Here is a 16317-nt window from a genome sequence, read left to right on the forward strand (position 1 = left end):
TGGATCACTCAAACTAGGCGGGGCCGGTGCAGGCGTTCTCCTCATTTCTCCAGAGGGAAAACAACTCAAGTACGTCCTTCAGATATTATGGCAAGCTACAAATAACGAAGCAGAATATGAAGCCCTCATCCACGGGCTACGAGTCGCGATTACCCTCAGAATAAAAAGATTACTCGTATACGGCGACTCAGCAGTGGTCATCAACCAAGTCAATAAAGATTGGGACTGCACCAAAGAAAACATGGGTGCTTATTGTGCTGAAATACGGAAACTTGAAAAACACTTCCAAGGATTAGAAATTTTACACGTTTTACACGATTCCAATATTGCAGCAGATGTCCTTGCCAAGCTCGGATCAGACAGAGCAAAGGTTCCACCCGGCGTGTTCATAGAAGAGCTATCAGTTCCCTCTATCAAACAACCCGGTGAAACAACACATGAAATTCAGGCTAAAGGCGTTCAGATATTGATAATCAACACTTCATGGACTCAAGTTTTCATTGACTATATCAAAGAAAACAAATTACCAGCAGATAAGGCAGAAGCCACCCAAGTTGTTTGCAGAAGCAAAAACTACGTTCTAGTAGGAGATAAACTTTACAGAAGAGCAGCATCATCAGGAGTACTCCTAAAATGTGTTTCGTTTCAAGAAGGAAAAGAGATCCTAAACGAAATACACTCAGGTTGCTGTGGAAATCATGCCGCTTCAAGAACACTGGTTGGCAAAGCATTTCGCACCGGATTCTACTGGCCAACCGCTTTGAAAGACGCAGAAGAGCTTGTCAGAAAATGCAAAGGTTGCCAAATGTTTGCAAGACAAGCCCACGTACCAGCTCACAATCTTATCTGCATCCCACCCACTTGGCCTTTTTCCTACTGGGGGCTAGATCAAGTAGGACCTTTGAAAAAGGCAAAAGGCGGTTTCGAGTACATCTTTGTGGCGGTTGACAAGTTTACCAAGTGGATTGAATACAAACCACTCGCGAAATACAGCGCAACCAAAGCAGTTGAGTTCATCCAAGACATTATGCACCGTTTCGGCATGCCAAATCGAATCATCACAGATCTAGGCTCCCCCTTCACAGCTACAGAATTTAAAAGCTGGGCACAAGACTGTGGTTTCAGTATAGACTATGCGTCTGTTGCACATCCAGAAGCCAACGGACAAGTAGAAAGAGCTAATGGACTCATACTAGCCGGATTAAAACCAAGGTTATACGAAGAACTAATGGACTATGGGTCCAAATGGATTGAAGAACTACCGAAAGTAGTATGGGGGCTACGAACTCAAATAAGCAGAGCAACAGGCCACTCACCTTTCTTCCTAGTTTACGGGTCAGAGGCCGTACTACCCACCGACTTGATCTGGACATCCCCAAGAATAGAACAATATGATGAAGGAGAAGCAGAACAAACAAGAAGATTAGAACTCGACAGCTCAGAAGAAGTCAGAATAAACGCTACCCTTCAATCAGCTAGATACCTACAAGGTTTAAGACGGCACTACAACAAAAGTACCCAACCTCGATCACTACAAGTCGGAGACTTAGTGCTAAGAAGGATACAAAAGACTGATGGACGACATAAGCCACTCAGTCCTTGGGAAGGCCCGTTCATTGTCACAAAAGTCACCGGACCCGGCACATACAAGTTAATGACCGAAGATGGAAAAGAAGTCAGCAATATATGGCACATCAGCCAGCTAAGAAGATTCCATGCGTAAAAACAACTCAGGGAAAAGCAGACATGCAAGCCACAAAGGACCTATGTTCACAATCAACGAAAGACAATACTCTTCAAAAACATATGTATTAGTTTATACTCATGATCAATAAAGATGATATTCATCCACAGCACGTCTTGTCATGACTTCCAACGAGTTGTTTTCACGAAACAAAAAAGCAAAATGGCTGAAAACATGCCTGAGCATCCCGGCCGAGAGCAAAATAGCTAAAAAGACGCTTGAGCCCGCCGATGAGGGTAGCTAAAAGCTAACACCCGAAACAAAAAGCAAAATGGCTGAAAACATGCCTGAGCATTCCGGCCGAGAGCAAAATAGCTGAAAAGACGCTTGAGCTCGCCGATGAGGGTAGCTAAAAGCTAACACCCGAAACAAAAAAGCAAAATGGCTGAAAACATGCCTGAGCATCCCGGCCGAGAGCAAAATAGCTGAAAAGACGCTTGAGCCCGCCGATGAGGGTAGCTAAAAGCTAACACCCGAAACAAAAAGCAAAATGGTTGAAAACATGCCTGAGCATTCCGGCCGAGAGCAAAATAGCTGAAAAGATGCTTGAGCCCGCCGATGAGGGTAGCTAAAAGCTAACACCCGAAACAAAAAGCAAAATGGCTGAAAACATGCCTGAGCATCCCGGCCGAGAGCAAAATAGCTGAAAAGATGCTTGAGCCCGCCGATGAGGGTAGCTAAAAGCTAACACCCGAAACAAAAAGCAAAATGGCTGAAAACATGCCTGAGCATTCCGGCCGAGAGCAAAATAGCTGAAAAGATGCTTGAGCTCGCCGATGAGGGTAGCTAAAAAGCTAACACCCGAAACAAAAAGCAAATGAACCAAGCCAACTGAAATCTAACTTCAAAAGACCCTCCAGCACTTTGTTCCGAAAAGCAAGAGGCTCGGGGGCTACAACCAGATGGAGGTACTTCTTCTTCAAAAAAGCACAAGCACCACTCAAGAAAGCACTCGGATGCCGAAGTTTATCAAAGCTGCATTCTATACCGAGTCGTTTTACATAGTGCGGGCGAAAGGTTGCTAACGCGAAGATCTACATCTAACAAAGTCATCACACGGACAAAGCACTCAACGAATCACAAAGGAACGATAAAAGAAAAGTACCCGACAAATCAAGGGGCCCCGTAAGAATAACACATAGAGCCGTTTTGCGGAGCAAAGACGGGAACAGAACAAGGTACTCAACAAGTCAAATAACTTCAACCGCACCCAAGCAAAGAATACATCAACAAGAATAAAGAATCTTCATTTAAAAAGGAGTTTAATATTACAAGGGGATGCTCAAGCGAGTCAGGCATTGTCATCAGAGAGGGAAAGGTCAATATTTAAACCATCTACAATCCTACTGGCTAGATCTTCGACCTCGGGCTCCATCTTTTCAACGGCGTCAAGATATTCTTGGCTTTCAGCTTCTTCCGCTATCTTGGAGAGAGGCGCCTCCGGAGCAAGGACCCGGACCTGGGCCAGCACATTTTTGGTACATACTTGGGCGCACCTCTTCGCGAACTCTTGGAAATGAGTCGGAATCCGAGGAATGAACTACGCCCAAGATTGCCCGTCATCCGCCGAAGTCCGGAGGACGTCGGCTACCGAACGAAAAGATTTCCACAAGGCATTCCAATTCTCGGTAGCCGTCGCCAGCTTCCCAGATAGGCCTTCAATGGTTTTTTGGGCCTGCATAAGATCTCTGTCAGCTCCACGCCTAATCAGCCTAGCAAGGGCGAGTTCTTCCTCAGCGTGAGTATTTACCTCCTCAGCTCTATTATGACTAGAACGGACAAGGGCCTTCATTTCATCAATACTCTCCGAGAGCTTTTGTTTCTCAACCCAGAGAGCTAGAACAGAACACCAAAGAACAAGTCAGCAGAAAAAGAAGTCAAAATACAAGAAGAAACAGGCAGAACCCGCGGCACCTTTGCTTTCATTCTTCGCAGACTCCACCGCAGCATCTCTCTGTTTCTCCGTCTCCACAACCCGGGCGCGAAGGGCTTTCTCCTCCTTTTGGTGCAACTGGCGCTCCGTCTCCAACTCAGCCCGGAGAAGGTCAAGATCGGCTTTCAGAGCGTCTACCTCCGAAGACAACTTCCTCTCATTTTCAGATGAGAAAAAGAAGCCAGAATGATCACGAGAAAAAGACTGAGCAGAAAGAGGCAAAGAGAAACGGGGCGTAAGGATAGAAGAAAAACAAGCATGCAAAAGAAAAGTGGCAGAAAAATTTACCTGGAGCTTTTCACCAAAAGAAGTCGCGAGGGTCGACAAGCTCCCCCAGGCTGCGGTCAGCTCCGATAACCGATGAGTGGCATCGAATTGTTGCACCACATCATCGGACAGGGAAGGGCCGCCGGAGGCAAAAGAAGGGGAAAGAGAAGTCGGCTGGGGCGAAGCAGGAGCGACCAGAGCAACCTCTAGGGAAGCCGGAGCCAAATCCCCAGAAGAACCCGGCGCGACGGCCACAGTTACCTCCGGAGCGACCAAGCCCGCAACTCCGCCAGGAAGCTCTGAAGCCCCCGCCGCGACTTCATCAACAGAATGATGTGAGTCTCGAGGCTCAGAACTCGTTGGCACAGCGGGAAGCAGAGAAGAAGTCGGTGGAGAAGTTAGAGAAGACGAAGCACTGAAAAGTGATAAAAGGAAGCACCAATAAGAACCAGAGGAAGGAAGATAAAAGACAAAAAGACGAAGCAAGAATCTACTCACCCGACTACTTTTTTCCTTGCGAAGCCAAGAGAAGGCCTCGCAGGGGGAACCACGACGGCGAAGACGTCCCCGTCACCCAGCGACGGGAGCGGGACAGCCGACAACGGAGCCACGGAAGAAGCCGGAGCCGGAGCCGTGGAAGAACTCCGCACCAGAGGAGCAATACAGCTCGGGGCAGAAGAAACTAAAGAACTCGACCCCGGAGCTTCGGAAGAAGTCGGCGTGAGAGCATCAGAAAAACTCACACCCGACCTCCGATTACTTCAAAAAAGTTCAAGACTAAGATTAAAAACAAAGAGGAAAAACTCAATGCGACAAGAATATGAAAAACAACTCACCGCCGCGTGATAAGGGGAACTTCATCATCCTCTTCTTCCTCAGCCAGCGAAACCAGAGCACCCGCTGAAAAAGAGATGAAAAGTACTCGGTTCAAGAGAGAAACATGAAAATAAAAGAACAAAGAAGTACTAAATGTGCTCACCTAAGAGCATGCTAGCAACAACTGGAGTACCTGAAGGAGTACTTGGTTTGCGAGGCTTCTTGGAGACAGGCAAGCCAGATGAAGACCCGTCCATCCGCCCCCTCTTCGGGACGCTGCGAGGTCCGCGAGGGACTAGACGAGGAACATACTCTTCATATAGATCATCAGATCCGAAAGATACCCCAGGAAGGGCTGTAAAAGTTTGAGACTTACTAATTACAGAAGTACCGGCTAGATGATCCCCGGCCTCCGCCACAGCAGGGAGAACATCAAGGCGGATCGGATCAACGAAGTTCCGACCAAGCACCTACGAAAAAAGACAAAACACCAAGACAAAGAAAAACTAAGCAAGAACGGACGCACAAAGAGTACATAAAGAACTCAAATAAAAGAAAAAGGAGGATAGACAACTCACAGCTGGGGGCGGGTTGTTGGCCGAGTACTCAGGGACGGCAGGAGGAATGACGCTCACTCCTTTCAGCATTTTCTGAAGACGCTCGAGTACCTCCTCACCGGTCAGCTCAAGAGCTGGGACCATGCGCGAAGAATCCTCGGCCCCAGAATACTCAAAGCCAAGATGTCCCCGCTCTTTCAAGGGCTGAACCCGACGACGAAGAAAACTTGAGACAATACCAAAGCCGGTCAATCCTTGCTGTTTCAGCGTACTAATCCTATCAAGGAGAGGTTGGATCGCCTGAATTTCAGCAGGAGACTCAAGCTTTTTGTCCCACCGGTCATTCGCCACAGGACCGGATCCGGAGTGGACAACAAGAGAAGGGATCAAATTGGCAGCGTAAAACCACTCGGCACGCCAATCCTTGACAGAATCGACCAGGTCATAATCAAAAAACTTGATTTTGAGACCCTAGCGAAACTGAATCCCGCAACCGCCAAGGACACTGGTTTCCTCGCGGCGGGGTTGAGGTTTCAGGCGAAAGAAAAAACGAAAAAGAGATAGAGAAGGAGGAATCCCAAGGAAGGCTTCACAAAGATGGACAAAAACAGAAAGATGGAGAACGGCATTGGGGGTTAGATGGTTCAAACTAACCCCGAAATACCCAAGAAACTGATGAAGGAAGACAGAAGCAGGGAGACAGAGACCAGCGCGGACAAAAGAGACAAAAAGGACAATCTCACCAGGACCCAGGGCCGGAACCCGATGCTCGCCCGGAACTCTCCATTCAGCGATGACTTTGTCCTGGATCAAGCCATCACTAACGAGCTCGCGCAGCTGGTCTTCGCTGGTTGTTGGAGCCGGCCAAACCTTCTGAGCTACCCTCATGGCCACGAATTCCTGGTTTTCGATCAAAGAAAGCGACGACTCCTCGTCCACAAAGGTCGCCTGAGATTTGCTTGCGGTCTTCTTTTTTCCCATGAATTGGCGGAAGCAACTAAGGCGCTAAGGAGGATGAAGCTAGAACGATGAAGCTCGGGCGATAACGACAATGACGGCGGCGGTTTTTTGAGAACTAGGGTTTAAAGGAAAGAGCTGGGTGACAAGGGAAAGAAGATAAAAGGTCTTTAAATAGATTTCTCAGTGATACAAACGGCCCATAAGGCCCGTTAAAGCACGTCGTGGGAAAACAACGGTCCATTTACCGACGCAGCTAAAACGACGGAGGGCACGAATCCACACAACGGTACGAACCAACAGGCAGATTTCAGACTTATCCGCGCAGCAACACAGCAGGGTTATCAGATGACCATAGGAACAACTCGTTGAACCAAGAAGAAAGAAAGGGCTACCTCACGAGTAACAAAAGAACCCGGTTATGTAAGAAAGAACTCGGTAGTCCCATGAATGACAGGGATCACAACAGAAGAGTCAAAGACAACTCAGAAGACAAGATTCGTTACATTACAAGCAACTTCAAAAATAGAAGATTACAAACCCTACAAGACCCAACGAACTCGGCACCACGAAAAGCAAAGTAGCAAAGAGGAACACGGACACGACTAGGCTCTGGAACGACTACGTGTCCCAAATTGCTACTCGGAAGGACAGACCGCTATCAGCTACACTGTTTTCTTCAAAGGACGAACGCAGTGCATCCAAGGCGGAAATCGGCAGCACGGCAGGGCGACATGGAGCAGAGAAGGCCGGCGGGCATCTGTCTACCCAAGACCGATGTGATGCTGGATATGATGTTGATCTGCACCGGACGGTCTCAAGACAGGCGACGAGGATCAACCCGGAACTGCCGGATGAAGGAACGAAGCCCACATCACAAGACTTCCTCCAACTACCACCACGTACATCCTGGCACAATGCTGTCGCGGGATTAGCCTACCTCTAATCCCTATCACAAGACTTCCTCCAGCTACGACAAGACACACAGGAACTACAAAATACGCCCGGGGGCTGCTCTACTTCACAAACTACCATGTTCACAACCAAGAAGGTTTCAACAGAATGTCCAATGGATGAAAACAAGCACTCCGGGACGGTATTTATAGGCCAAAGGATCGGTGCACATGGACCAGGAGCACCAACGAAATAAGCCCAACAAAGGACACAGTGAAAAGACAGGACTCAATAATGGATGACTCAGGCGAGAAGAAACAGTACTCGAAGACGGGCATATTCGGAAGAATATACTAGCACAGTACAACCCGTGAACAAAAGGCATTTACGCTCAACCACCACAATACAACTACATCTGGCAACAGCAGACTATCAAAGAATACGCCAAGACCTCGCATCCGAGTTCTTCCTGAAACAAAAAGAACCCGGACATAAGCTCGGAGGCTACATGCCGCGAAACTACTCGGATAACGAAATAATCCAAGTCTCGGGGACTACTTCAGAACACAAATTCTTCAAACAACATAAAAGATCAAGACCCTCCAACTTTTTGTTCCAAATAGCAAGAGGATCGGGGGCTACACTCAGTGAGTGCACTTTTTCCTCGAAAAAGCGCACGTCACCAAAAGATTTTCTCAACGCAGACCACTTCAAGACATTACGACAAAAAGAACCCGGAACGATCCATATTCGAGCTCTTTTTAAAACTTCAACGAACAATCAGAGCAACTTCAAGACAAGATCCTCCAGCTCCTTGTTCCAAATAGCAAGAGGCTCGGGGGCTACAACTAGATGGATGTATTTTTCTTCAAAAAGCACTCGCGACTCAAAGATCCCAAGAAGCGCTACAAGGTTTCACTCCAGAAAGCACTCGGATGACATTTTGTTCCTACTCAACAAGTCTTGAAGGAGCAGAGCGAGACTTTCAGAGCTCAACCATGAAGTGCTCGGGGGCTTGTCGATGCGGGACCCATAGGATACCCCGCAAAGGACAGAGAAGATCTAGTCTAACTAGGATTCTTCTCCTGTAATCTTAGTAGTATAACTATTAAGCAATCCTACTAGGATATCTCATTATAAACCGACTAGGACTCTGGCCTCCTGACTATATAAAGGAGGGCAGGGCTCCTAAGACAGGGAGAACAATTGTACAACACAACACTTGAGAATCAATCCAACGCAAAGGCTAAGGCCGACTGGACGTAAGGTTATTACTCGATCTACGATCGAGGGCCTGAACCAGGATAAATCGACTGTGTCTTGCGTTAACCATCGTGTTCGGCATACGCCGAAGCCCGAACATACTGCCCCGGGTACCCCCGTGGCAGGCTATCGGTGATAAAACATCGACACGGCTAAACTCGTGATTTAACCAACCTCTAAAATAGAAACCCAGCAAAAAAAACCTAGAAAACTCCAACAGTCTTTCCAATAAGATGAGGCGAATGGCTAGCGGCACGTGCAAGCTATATCTAGCATGCGAGAATTTGGGGATACAATAGCTGTTGGACTCTCTCTTTTTTCTAAAATAGTCAAATATAGATTACACAACATGGATGGCTCTTTTATTGGAGTTGCTTGCCAGCTAAAAAATGGTATATCTGCTATTCACATTTTGATCAGAAGGTGTACATTTTTTTCTTTTCTTATATTGCTTACATGCTTGCTCGGTTTTACATGCAATCAGAGATATGAACATTAACTTTACCCATTTTCTTAGTATAATAGGCAGATGAACATGCACCCAAACAGATTCAAAATACAAGCAACGAAGATCAGATAAAATTAACATAAAGTTAAAACTTATCTTTAACGACTCCGATCCAACCATCATCATTGATAAAATATTCGTATAGTCGTATATGTACGAACGACTCATCAGACCCGACACCCGAGTCAATTATCAAGAAAGACAAAACTTATATATATCCAGCCATCGTCCATCGATCATATCATCACACACTTATAAAGGAGTTTTATCTTCACAATTTACATCAGTATATAACAACGTAATTACTACATACCAGTTAATATCACCTCTTCATCGTCTTCTCCAAGTTGGCAATTTGACATACCTCTCTGCTGGCTAAACTTGTTTTCATACGTACATGCACGTGTTCACACGCACGTACAGTCAGGCAGGCGGGGCCGATGTTTGCCGGCCGGCGGCCGCTCGCCTCATCTTCTCATCTCTTAGCCCTGGACGCTCGCCGGCTGAGCACCACCCAGTAAAGCACCCGGTAGAGAAGGAAGAAGCCGAACAGAACCTGCACGCCGGTCCACCGCTCCTCCGACGTGAGCCCCTTCTCCACCAACACGTCGCGCCCCGTCTCCGAGCACTCGCTGCCGTCGGCGCCGCCGCCGCCGCCCACACCGAAGCACCGGTTCGCCGCGCACGTGTACTCGTTCGCCAGCAGCGCGTCAAGCGCGTACTTGTAGGGCGACGCGTAGTGCATGAACACCCAGTACGACGGCATGCTACCCCGCGACAGGAAGTAGCCGGAGAAGAGGAAGAAGCCGGCCAGCGACACGGATACCAGGGACATGCCGGCGATGTAGTCCGGCGCGAACGAGCTCACGAACAGCACGAACGAGTTGGCCGTCAGCACCACCGCCCACACCACCAGGACGAACGCCGCGAAGGCGCCCGCCGACGAGCAGAGCCCCACGAGGAAGTAGACGCACACGGAGTAGAGCAGCGCCACCGTGAGGAGGTACGGCAGGAACACCAGCGTGGCCGCCGCCACGTGCGACGACAGCCGGTACAGTCCCGCCGCCGTCTCCGCCAGAACGATGGGCCGCTCCGTCACGAACGTCGGCAGCGTCTCGGTGGTGGAAGTCAGCAGGAAAGTGAGCGTGAAGGCGAAGAGGCCCAGCCGCTTGTGCGCGCCGGCCTCGCCGTAGCCAGCGTGGATGTAGATCGTGCCCAGCAGCGTGCCCACGAGCACAGCCTCTAGGAAGTTGGTGAGAAGCAGCTGCTTGCTCCGGTACACCACCTTCCACGCCCTCTTGTACAGTACCACCAGCTCGTGCAGCCTCGACGACGGCGAACCGGTAGACGACGACGTCGCCGTGGCCATCTTGTGGTGGCTCGACGACGGCGAGTTGAGTTCTTGCGTCGTCGGTTGCTTGGGTTCACGGGTAGAGGGGGTGGGATGAGGGAGCTGGTCGAGGACCTCAAGGGCGAACTCGAGTGGGTTGAGCTGCGCGGGGACGACCAGGCCGTGGGAGAGGAGGGCAGCGTCGAGGGACGCGAGGGAACCGTGGTGGAGGACGGTGCCACGGGAGAGGAGGAGCAGGCAGTCCACAGCGGAGAGGAGGCGCGCGCTTGGCTGGTGGATGGAAAGCACCACCGTCGTGCCACGCGCGGCCGCGACGGCGCGGAGGCAACTGACGACCACATGCGCCGAGGAGGAGTCTAGGCCGGACGTCGGCTCGTCGAGGAGGAGCACCCCGGGGTCGCGCAGTAGGACGAGGCCGATGGACACGCGCCGCCGCTCGCCGCCGGACAGCCGCGCGGGGGAGACCCGCGTGTGCGCGACGTGGGTGAGCCTGAGGTCGGCGAGGAGCGCGGCGACCGCGGCCGAGGCGGCGGCCCGCGACTCCGGGCGCAGCAGCGACGCCGCGAACGCGAAGGTCTCGGAGACGGTGAGCAGGTCGAGCGCGACGTCCGCCTGGGGCACGTGCGACGACAGCCTGCGGAACGACGACATCGATCGCAGCGGCGCGGCGTTGAGCAGCAGCCGCCCGTGCGTCGGCGCCGTGCGCGTGGCGAGGATGTCGAGCAGCGTGGACTTGCCGGCGCCGCTCGGCCCCACGACGGCCAGGATCTCCCCGGCGCGAGCCGTGAGGGACACGTCGCGGAGGATGTAGTCCGGCGGCGCCGCCGCCGCGCCGCACGGCTTCAGAAGCTGCGCGACGAGCGACCTCGGCGCGGCGGCAGGCTTCGCGTAGTAGATGTTCCGGGCGGCGAGCTCGTACGTGACCTTCTTGGGCGGTGGAGACGTCGGAGATGGAGGCGATGGGTCGTCTGCATTGTTCGGTTCTTCCGTGACAGTAGTAGTAGTAGTGGTTGCCATTGTGGTGGAAGTGAAGGAGCAGAGGAAGAAAGGGGTTATGTACTCCAAATTCGCCGGCCCTGATCAAGGGAGTGCGCTGCAGCCAGAGTGCACTGAATTTTTTCCCGAGGCGCGCGTGAACTAAACTATTTCTGTTTACGCGGGCGGTGTGTGGCCCTGAACGCATCTTGATGCGTCACGAGCGTCGTCTTGCCTCTCTCCTCTCCCCTACACGACGACGAGCGCCTAACTGTCCCAGGACAAAGAGGGTTCACGTGACACAAGAGGCTACAGCAGCAGCAATCAAGGAGCGCCTAGCCCTCCGGCCGCATCATCGTTCTCTGTCGTCCACATGATATGGTCAGATATGCATGAGATAACTATCTATGCTCCCATTCGTGTATACTAGTATGTAGTTGGGACTTTCTGTGAGGTTGGGAGAGATGCGATCTTGTTGCATTTAGCATATTTGCAGGTGTGCCATCGTGTACGACTGGCTGTGCTTCCACTCCAGCAAGTCCCAACTCCATCTCCATCTTTATATACCTAGTACAGTGTTCCGTAGGTCCGTGAGTGCAAACTGTCATGCGTCACACCCGGCAGCCTATTGAGTTTATTAGTATACATGGCCTGCTCGTTTCTCTGAAATTTGACTTATACTTATTTGTTCGCTGAAAAGTATTGCTGCTTCTCCGAGCCCATGATCTATCAATACCTAGGTGGCTAGCTTGATACTGATTGTGTGTGGTCGCTCATGTGGTGGATGATGAGCTGGTTTTTCTAAATTATGGTTATCAGCAGCGCAACACTGTGCTTGGTACTTATGCCAGCTTGTTATTCACATTTTTATCAGAAGGTGTACATTTTTTCTTATTGTTTGCATGTTTGCTCGTTTTACATTTTTATTGTTTGCATGTTTGCTCGTTTTACATGCGATCAGAGATCAACATTAACGTTACCCATTTTCTTAGTTAAAAAAATACGCGGATGAACATGCTGCCAAACTGATTAAAAAAACAAACATAATAAGAGAGGAAAATTAGCTCTTTAATATTAGCTATAGACATAGACATAGAATATATATAGATATAGATATCGTGGATGCCTAATGTATGCGATTTTGAGCATGAATCCGGCCCTATCAGATGATATTAGGGCTCAAAGAAGAAATTAGGATATTATTCAGGTGAACCTTTGGCTTCGCATATTTTGGAAGCGGATCAAACAGGCTCTAGATATAGGGCATGTTTGGTTTGTGACTACAACTTATCATGCCACAAGTTAGCCATGCCATAATTTTTTTAGAGCTGTTTAGTTCGTTACCACAACAACGTGCTGCACTTTTTAGCACCATGTCCTACACGGCATAAACTAATTTTCTTGTCATGCTTTGCCACAAGTGTAGCTTCAATTTTACTCGCCAAACTTTTTTTTGACAGACAAAGTTTATCAAAGGTTTGGCATGACAAACTACGGCACGAACGAAACAGGCCGGTTGTCGGATCGGTACTGTTCCCATGCCCACCCGAGGATACATAGTAACTAGCCGGTACCCGCGCGTTGCCGCGGGCGTGAGAATTATCATCGCCATCATATATAGTTGTCAATCAAACTACAAAAAGATCATAAAACCTTAAGTTGCATGGCTGTTATCAGTATATATGGAAGAAAGTTTGGAAATTGGATAATTTCTGACAAAACCCACTGTTTCGCCTCATAGAAAGGGTATCTTGTCGAGATGACTTAAATGATCTTAGCTTGATGCACAACATAGTAAGATATCTATGGGTATGCAAGACTGCAGGAGCATCAAACCTGCTCATGATGTACTCTGAATAAATCTTTGGCCTATGGGCTTTGCAACCTACACCTAACAAAGCACCGAATAAAGTGTCAGGCTGTGGCATCCTCCCTTTGTTCCTCCTCTTCCTCAAAATCACCCTGAAATGCACTTCTTCTCGGTTACAGAGTTCCAGATGCTTGAAAAACCCATCTGTTCAAACAATCCAGAAAATGCCATACATGAAACAAAATCGTTTTTTCAGTTTTTTTAAATATGAAAATGGCAATGTAAAATGCCAAAAGCCAAATAATTTTCAAGAGCATGCCGTTGACCCACTGAGCTTTGAGTATGCCATTAAGCCAATGTAAAATGCCAGAATCAAAATAATTTTGAAGAGCATGGGGTTGAGTCACTGAACCTTAAACAAAGCTTTTGTGAATGCGAGGCAGGATTGTATCACAGGAGTAATCCTTGGTCAGGAACTCATCAACATGGGTAAGTGTGAACCCTAAAATGAAACTGAAATACCCATGTAAATACAGGCCCAAATACTTACCCCTAGTTTATTATTATTATCATAATAACTATTATTGCGAAAAACATCAGAGTTTTGAGCAGGGAAAAAAAAGCTGTAACTTCAGGAGACACTTGAACATACGTCCATCGCTTGTGCCTGATCCTGCGGTAGTCGTAGAGTGCCTCAAGTTGTTACTGATAGACATCAACAATGGTGGCAGTGAGGTGCAGGTAGGAGGCCCCGAGAACACTAACATACCTATAAGAAAAAGCAGAGTTAGGTTATTCGAGTGTGAGAAAAATGCAGTACTCCAAAACAGTGGAAACAAATTCGTACAATGTTGGCGGGAAATGAGAGAGAGGGGCTATACCTGCGCTGCTGGCGCCAGCAGGGCCATCAATAGGACAGGTCGCCGGTCGTGGATAGCCAGGATAGGTCGCCGTCGTCCACGGCCGGCCGCCCTCCTGTTCATACAGCCATATGCCGCGACGGAGGGGCCGAGAAAGGACACGGAATCAGGACACACTGAACAGAGCACCACACACATGCAGGTTTGTCAGGTATCAAGTGATACTGTTAAGCGAATTATCAAATGAAATCATGATCAGAGAGATCATAAAAGTCATTTTATCGCTCTCAGAAACTGTATTCATGTAAGAAGCAGCATAAATGCATAAGCTGTCAGGAAATAACATGCTTCAGAACTGCAGCTCATCAAACAAATTACATAAGCCGTGATAGGTGAGAAGAGGACGGACATAATATTATAAGCCGTGCTTGGTGATCTGGTGTGTTTTATCTTAAGCCATATAATAGATATGAATATTTGCCTTCCCTTGTCTTCAAAGTCATGTCTACATGGCCAGGGCAATATTAGGAGTCAGAGAGTAATAATATGAATATACACATGGCTCAAACCAGTTTGAAGAGTAGCATAGGGATGGAAGACAAAGATATCAAGGGCAATATATGTATATCAACAATCTGTATTTTTGGTCTAACAATGAACTATCAAACCTCATTAGTCATATTATGCTATATCTGCTAACAAATTAGTTACTTTAGGTCTAAAAAACTATCAAATTGTCTTTGTTTCTTCCTTTTATTTATTTATTGTATGACATGCTCCTTTGCCTAGACTAACACAGAGCATGATTTTTTTTTTTTTTGACAGCTATGGCTATGAGCCTATCAGGACCAAATAACGTAAAGAAATGAAACATATAAATTAGTGAGTAGAAAAGTGCATAATTTTACTTATGGAAGGATATTTCAAATGTTGGGGTGCTTGTAGCTGTAGATTAGCATGGAGCATTACCTAGAGGTAGCAGCACACCATGGACACCTTGTTGGATTGCTGTTCTTTCCCAGCAAGCACAGCGTCAACAGGAAGTAGCCCCTTCATCCTCAAGCAACGCAAAACATTTGCATCCTCCTTCAATTTGAAGCACCTGCTCCTGATTTTCCAAGCCATCTCCTCCTCTAACTCTCCCAAATCAGAGCAAGTATAATACACAACACCTGCACTCCTGCCTCTGGTTTTTGCACAAACACATCAGCCTTCTTCTTCCCAAAATTTCTCCTTTTCCCTGATGAAGGTCGTGCACCTGCGTAATCCAACAAATATGAGAGGATTGGTCGGGGGGAAGGGAGCTTAACGATTTGATGGATGAACTCACCACATTTCGATGGCCTCCATGCAGAGGAACGTGGGCAGCGTGGCACGGAGGAGATCGATGGAGCACGTATGTCTGTGTGGCGAGTCAGGATGTGGGTGCCTTCAGTAGTTTGTCATCTCGCATGGACGCTATTGCTCATCCGAGCATCTGGTGTGGGGCGAGGGGCAGGAGGCAAGAGGCGAGGCGTGGAGAAGGTGCAGCGACGCCACCATCGCTGCCTGTCCGCGCTGGATCCACGCAGGCAGCCGCGAGGAAGGCAAACGGCCGCATCGACGCACGCAGCCGCCGGCAGGGCCGGCCGGCCGCCACATCCGCGGGCGCTGGCGTGGGGGACGTGATGGTCGGGCGACGATGGAGGATTTGAGGCGTTGGCGCAGACTGGGCTCGGACCGGTGCTGCCGCGCAGGGCCCCGGCGGCGGCGGAGCGGCAAGCGTCAGGGATGGTGGGACAGGTGGGCGCGGAGAGAGGCCCGAACCTGCAAGCAACGCAGCTGGTTGGACATGCGGCGGCGGCTGAGGAGACGCGGACGGGCGGAGGCGGTGGGAGTTCAGGGACGGCAAAGCGGTGGCGGCTGTGGAGACGGAGCGGGGACGGCAAGTCGGCAAGGAAGAAGCGGATGCGGGAGGGGGTGGGATTGGGCTGTTTTCATCGGGGTCAGGCAAAGAGTTTTTTGGCAGAAGAGCTGGTGACCCTGTGGCCGTTGATGAGAAATCTGACGAACAGGGAAAGCAGGTGACGTGGCTTAAGGAGAGAAAAAATTGGTATATACACAAATAAGGGAATAATATGGTAGATATGATAGATTTATAAACGCAGAAATTTCACAGAAATTAATTACACAGGTTAATCAAAACTTTGCACGGGCTGGGCTAGAGGCCTAGAGCTGGATGGATTTGCACGGGCTGGGCTAGAGGCCTAGAGCTGGATGGATGCTTTGGGGGCTTCAAAGCCCATTCCATTGCACGGGCTGGGCTAGAGGCCTAGAGCTGGATGGATGCTTTGGGGGCTTCAAAGCTCATTCCATGAAGGGAATCCATCCAATCCCATTCAG

General features: G+C 49.1%; 1 protein-coding gene and 1 long non-coding RNA gene across 3 annotated transcripts; both read right to left on the bottom strand.

Moving 5' to 3' along the window:
* Positions 1 to 9035: 9035 nt before the first annotated feature.
* On the bottom strand, positions 9036 to 11566 carry LOC136473100 (ABC transporter G family member 4-like). Its single transcript, XM_066470793.1, has one exon. It carries the CDS (start codon positions 11305 to 11307, stop codon positions 9415 to 9417), a length of 1893 nt encoding a protein of 630 aa, XP_066326890.1. The 5' UTR covers positions 11308 to 11566; the 3' UTR covers positions 9036 to 9414.
* A 1378-nt stretch (positions 11567 to 12944) lies between these two features.
* Positions 12945 to 15876, bottom strand: LOC136473101 (uncharacterized). 2 transcript variants are annotated; one of them, XR_010762490.1, is made up of 6 exons: positions 15266 to 15876; positions 14905 to 15193; positions 13957 to 14111; positions 13728 to 13844; positions 13488 to 13577; positions 12945 to 13279 (listed from the first exon to the last, which is right to left on the bottom strand). It is a non-coding gene; the product is annotated as an uncharacterized lncRNA (long non-coding RNA). The 2 variants fall into 2 exon arrangements; XR_010762489.1 differs by having other exon boundaries at positions 13488 to 13588.
* Positions 15877 to 16317: the final 441 nt, after the last annotated feature.

This window comes from Miscanthus floridulus, chromosome 8 (genome assembly GCF_019320115.1).
Source record: "Miscanthus floridulus cultivar M001 chromosome 8, ASM1932011v1, whole genome shotgun sequence".
In the NCBI taxonomy this organism is placed as follows: domain Eukaryota; kingdom Viridiplantae; phylum Streptophyta; class Magnoliopsida; order Poales; family Poaceae; genus Miscanthus; species Miscanthus floridulus.

What these genes read in the sequence shown, in the direction of transcription:
- LOC136473100 (XM_066470793.1), bottom strand. Translation starts at nt 11,307, where the DNA reads ATGGCAACCACTACTACTACTACTGTCACGGAAGAACCGAACAATGCA.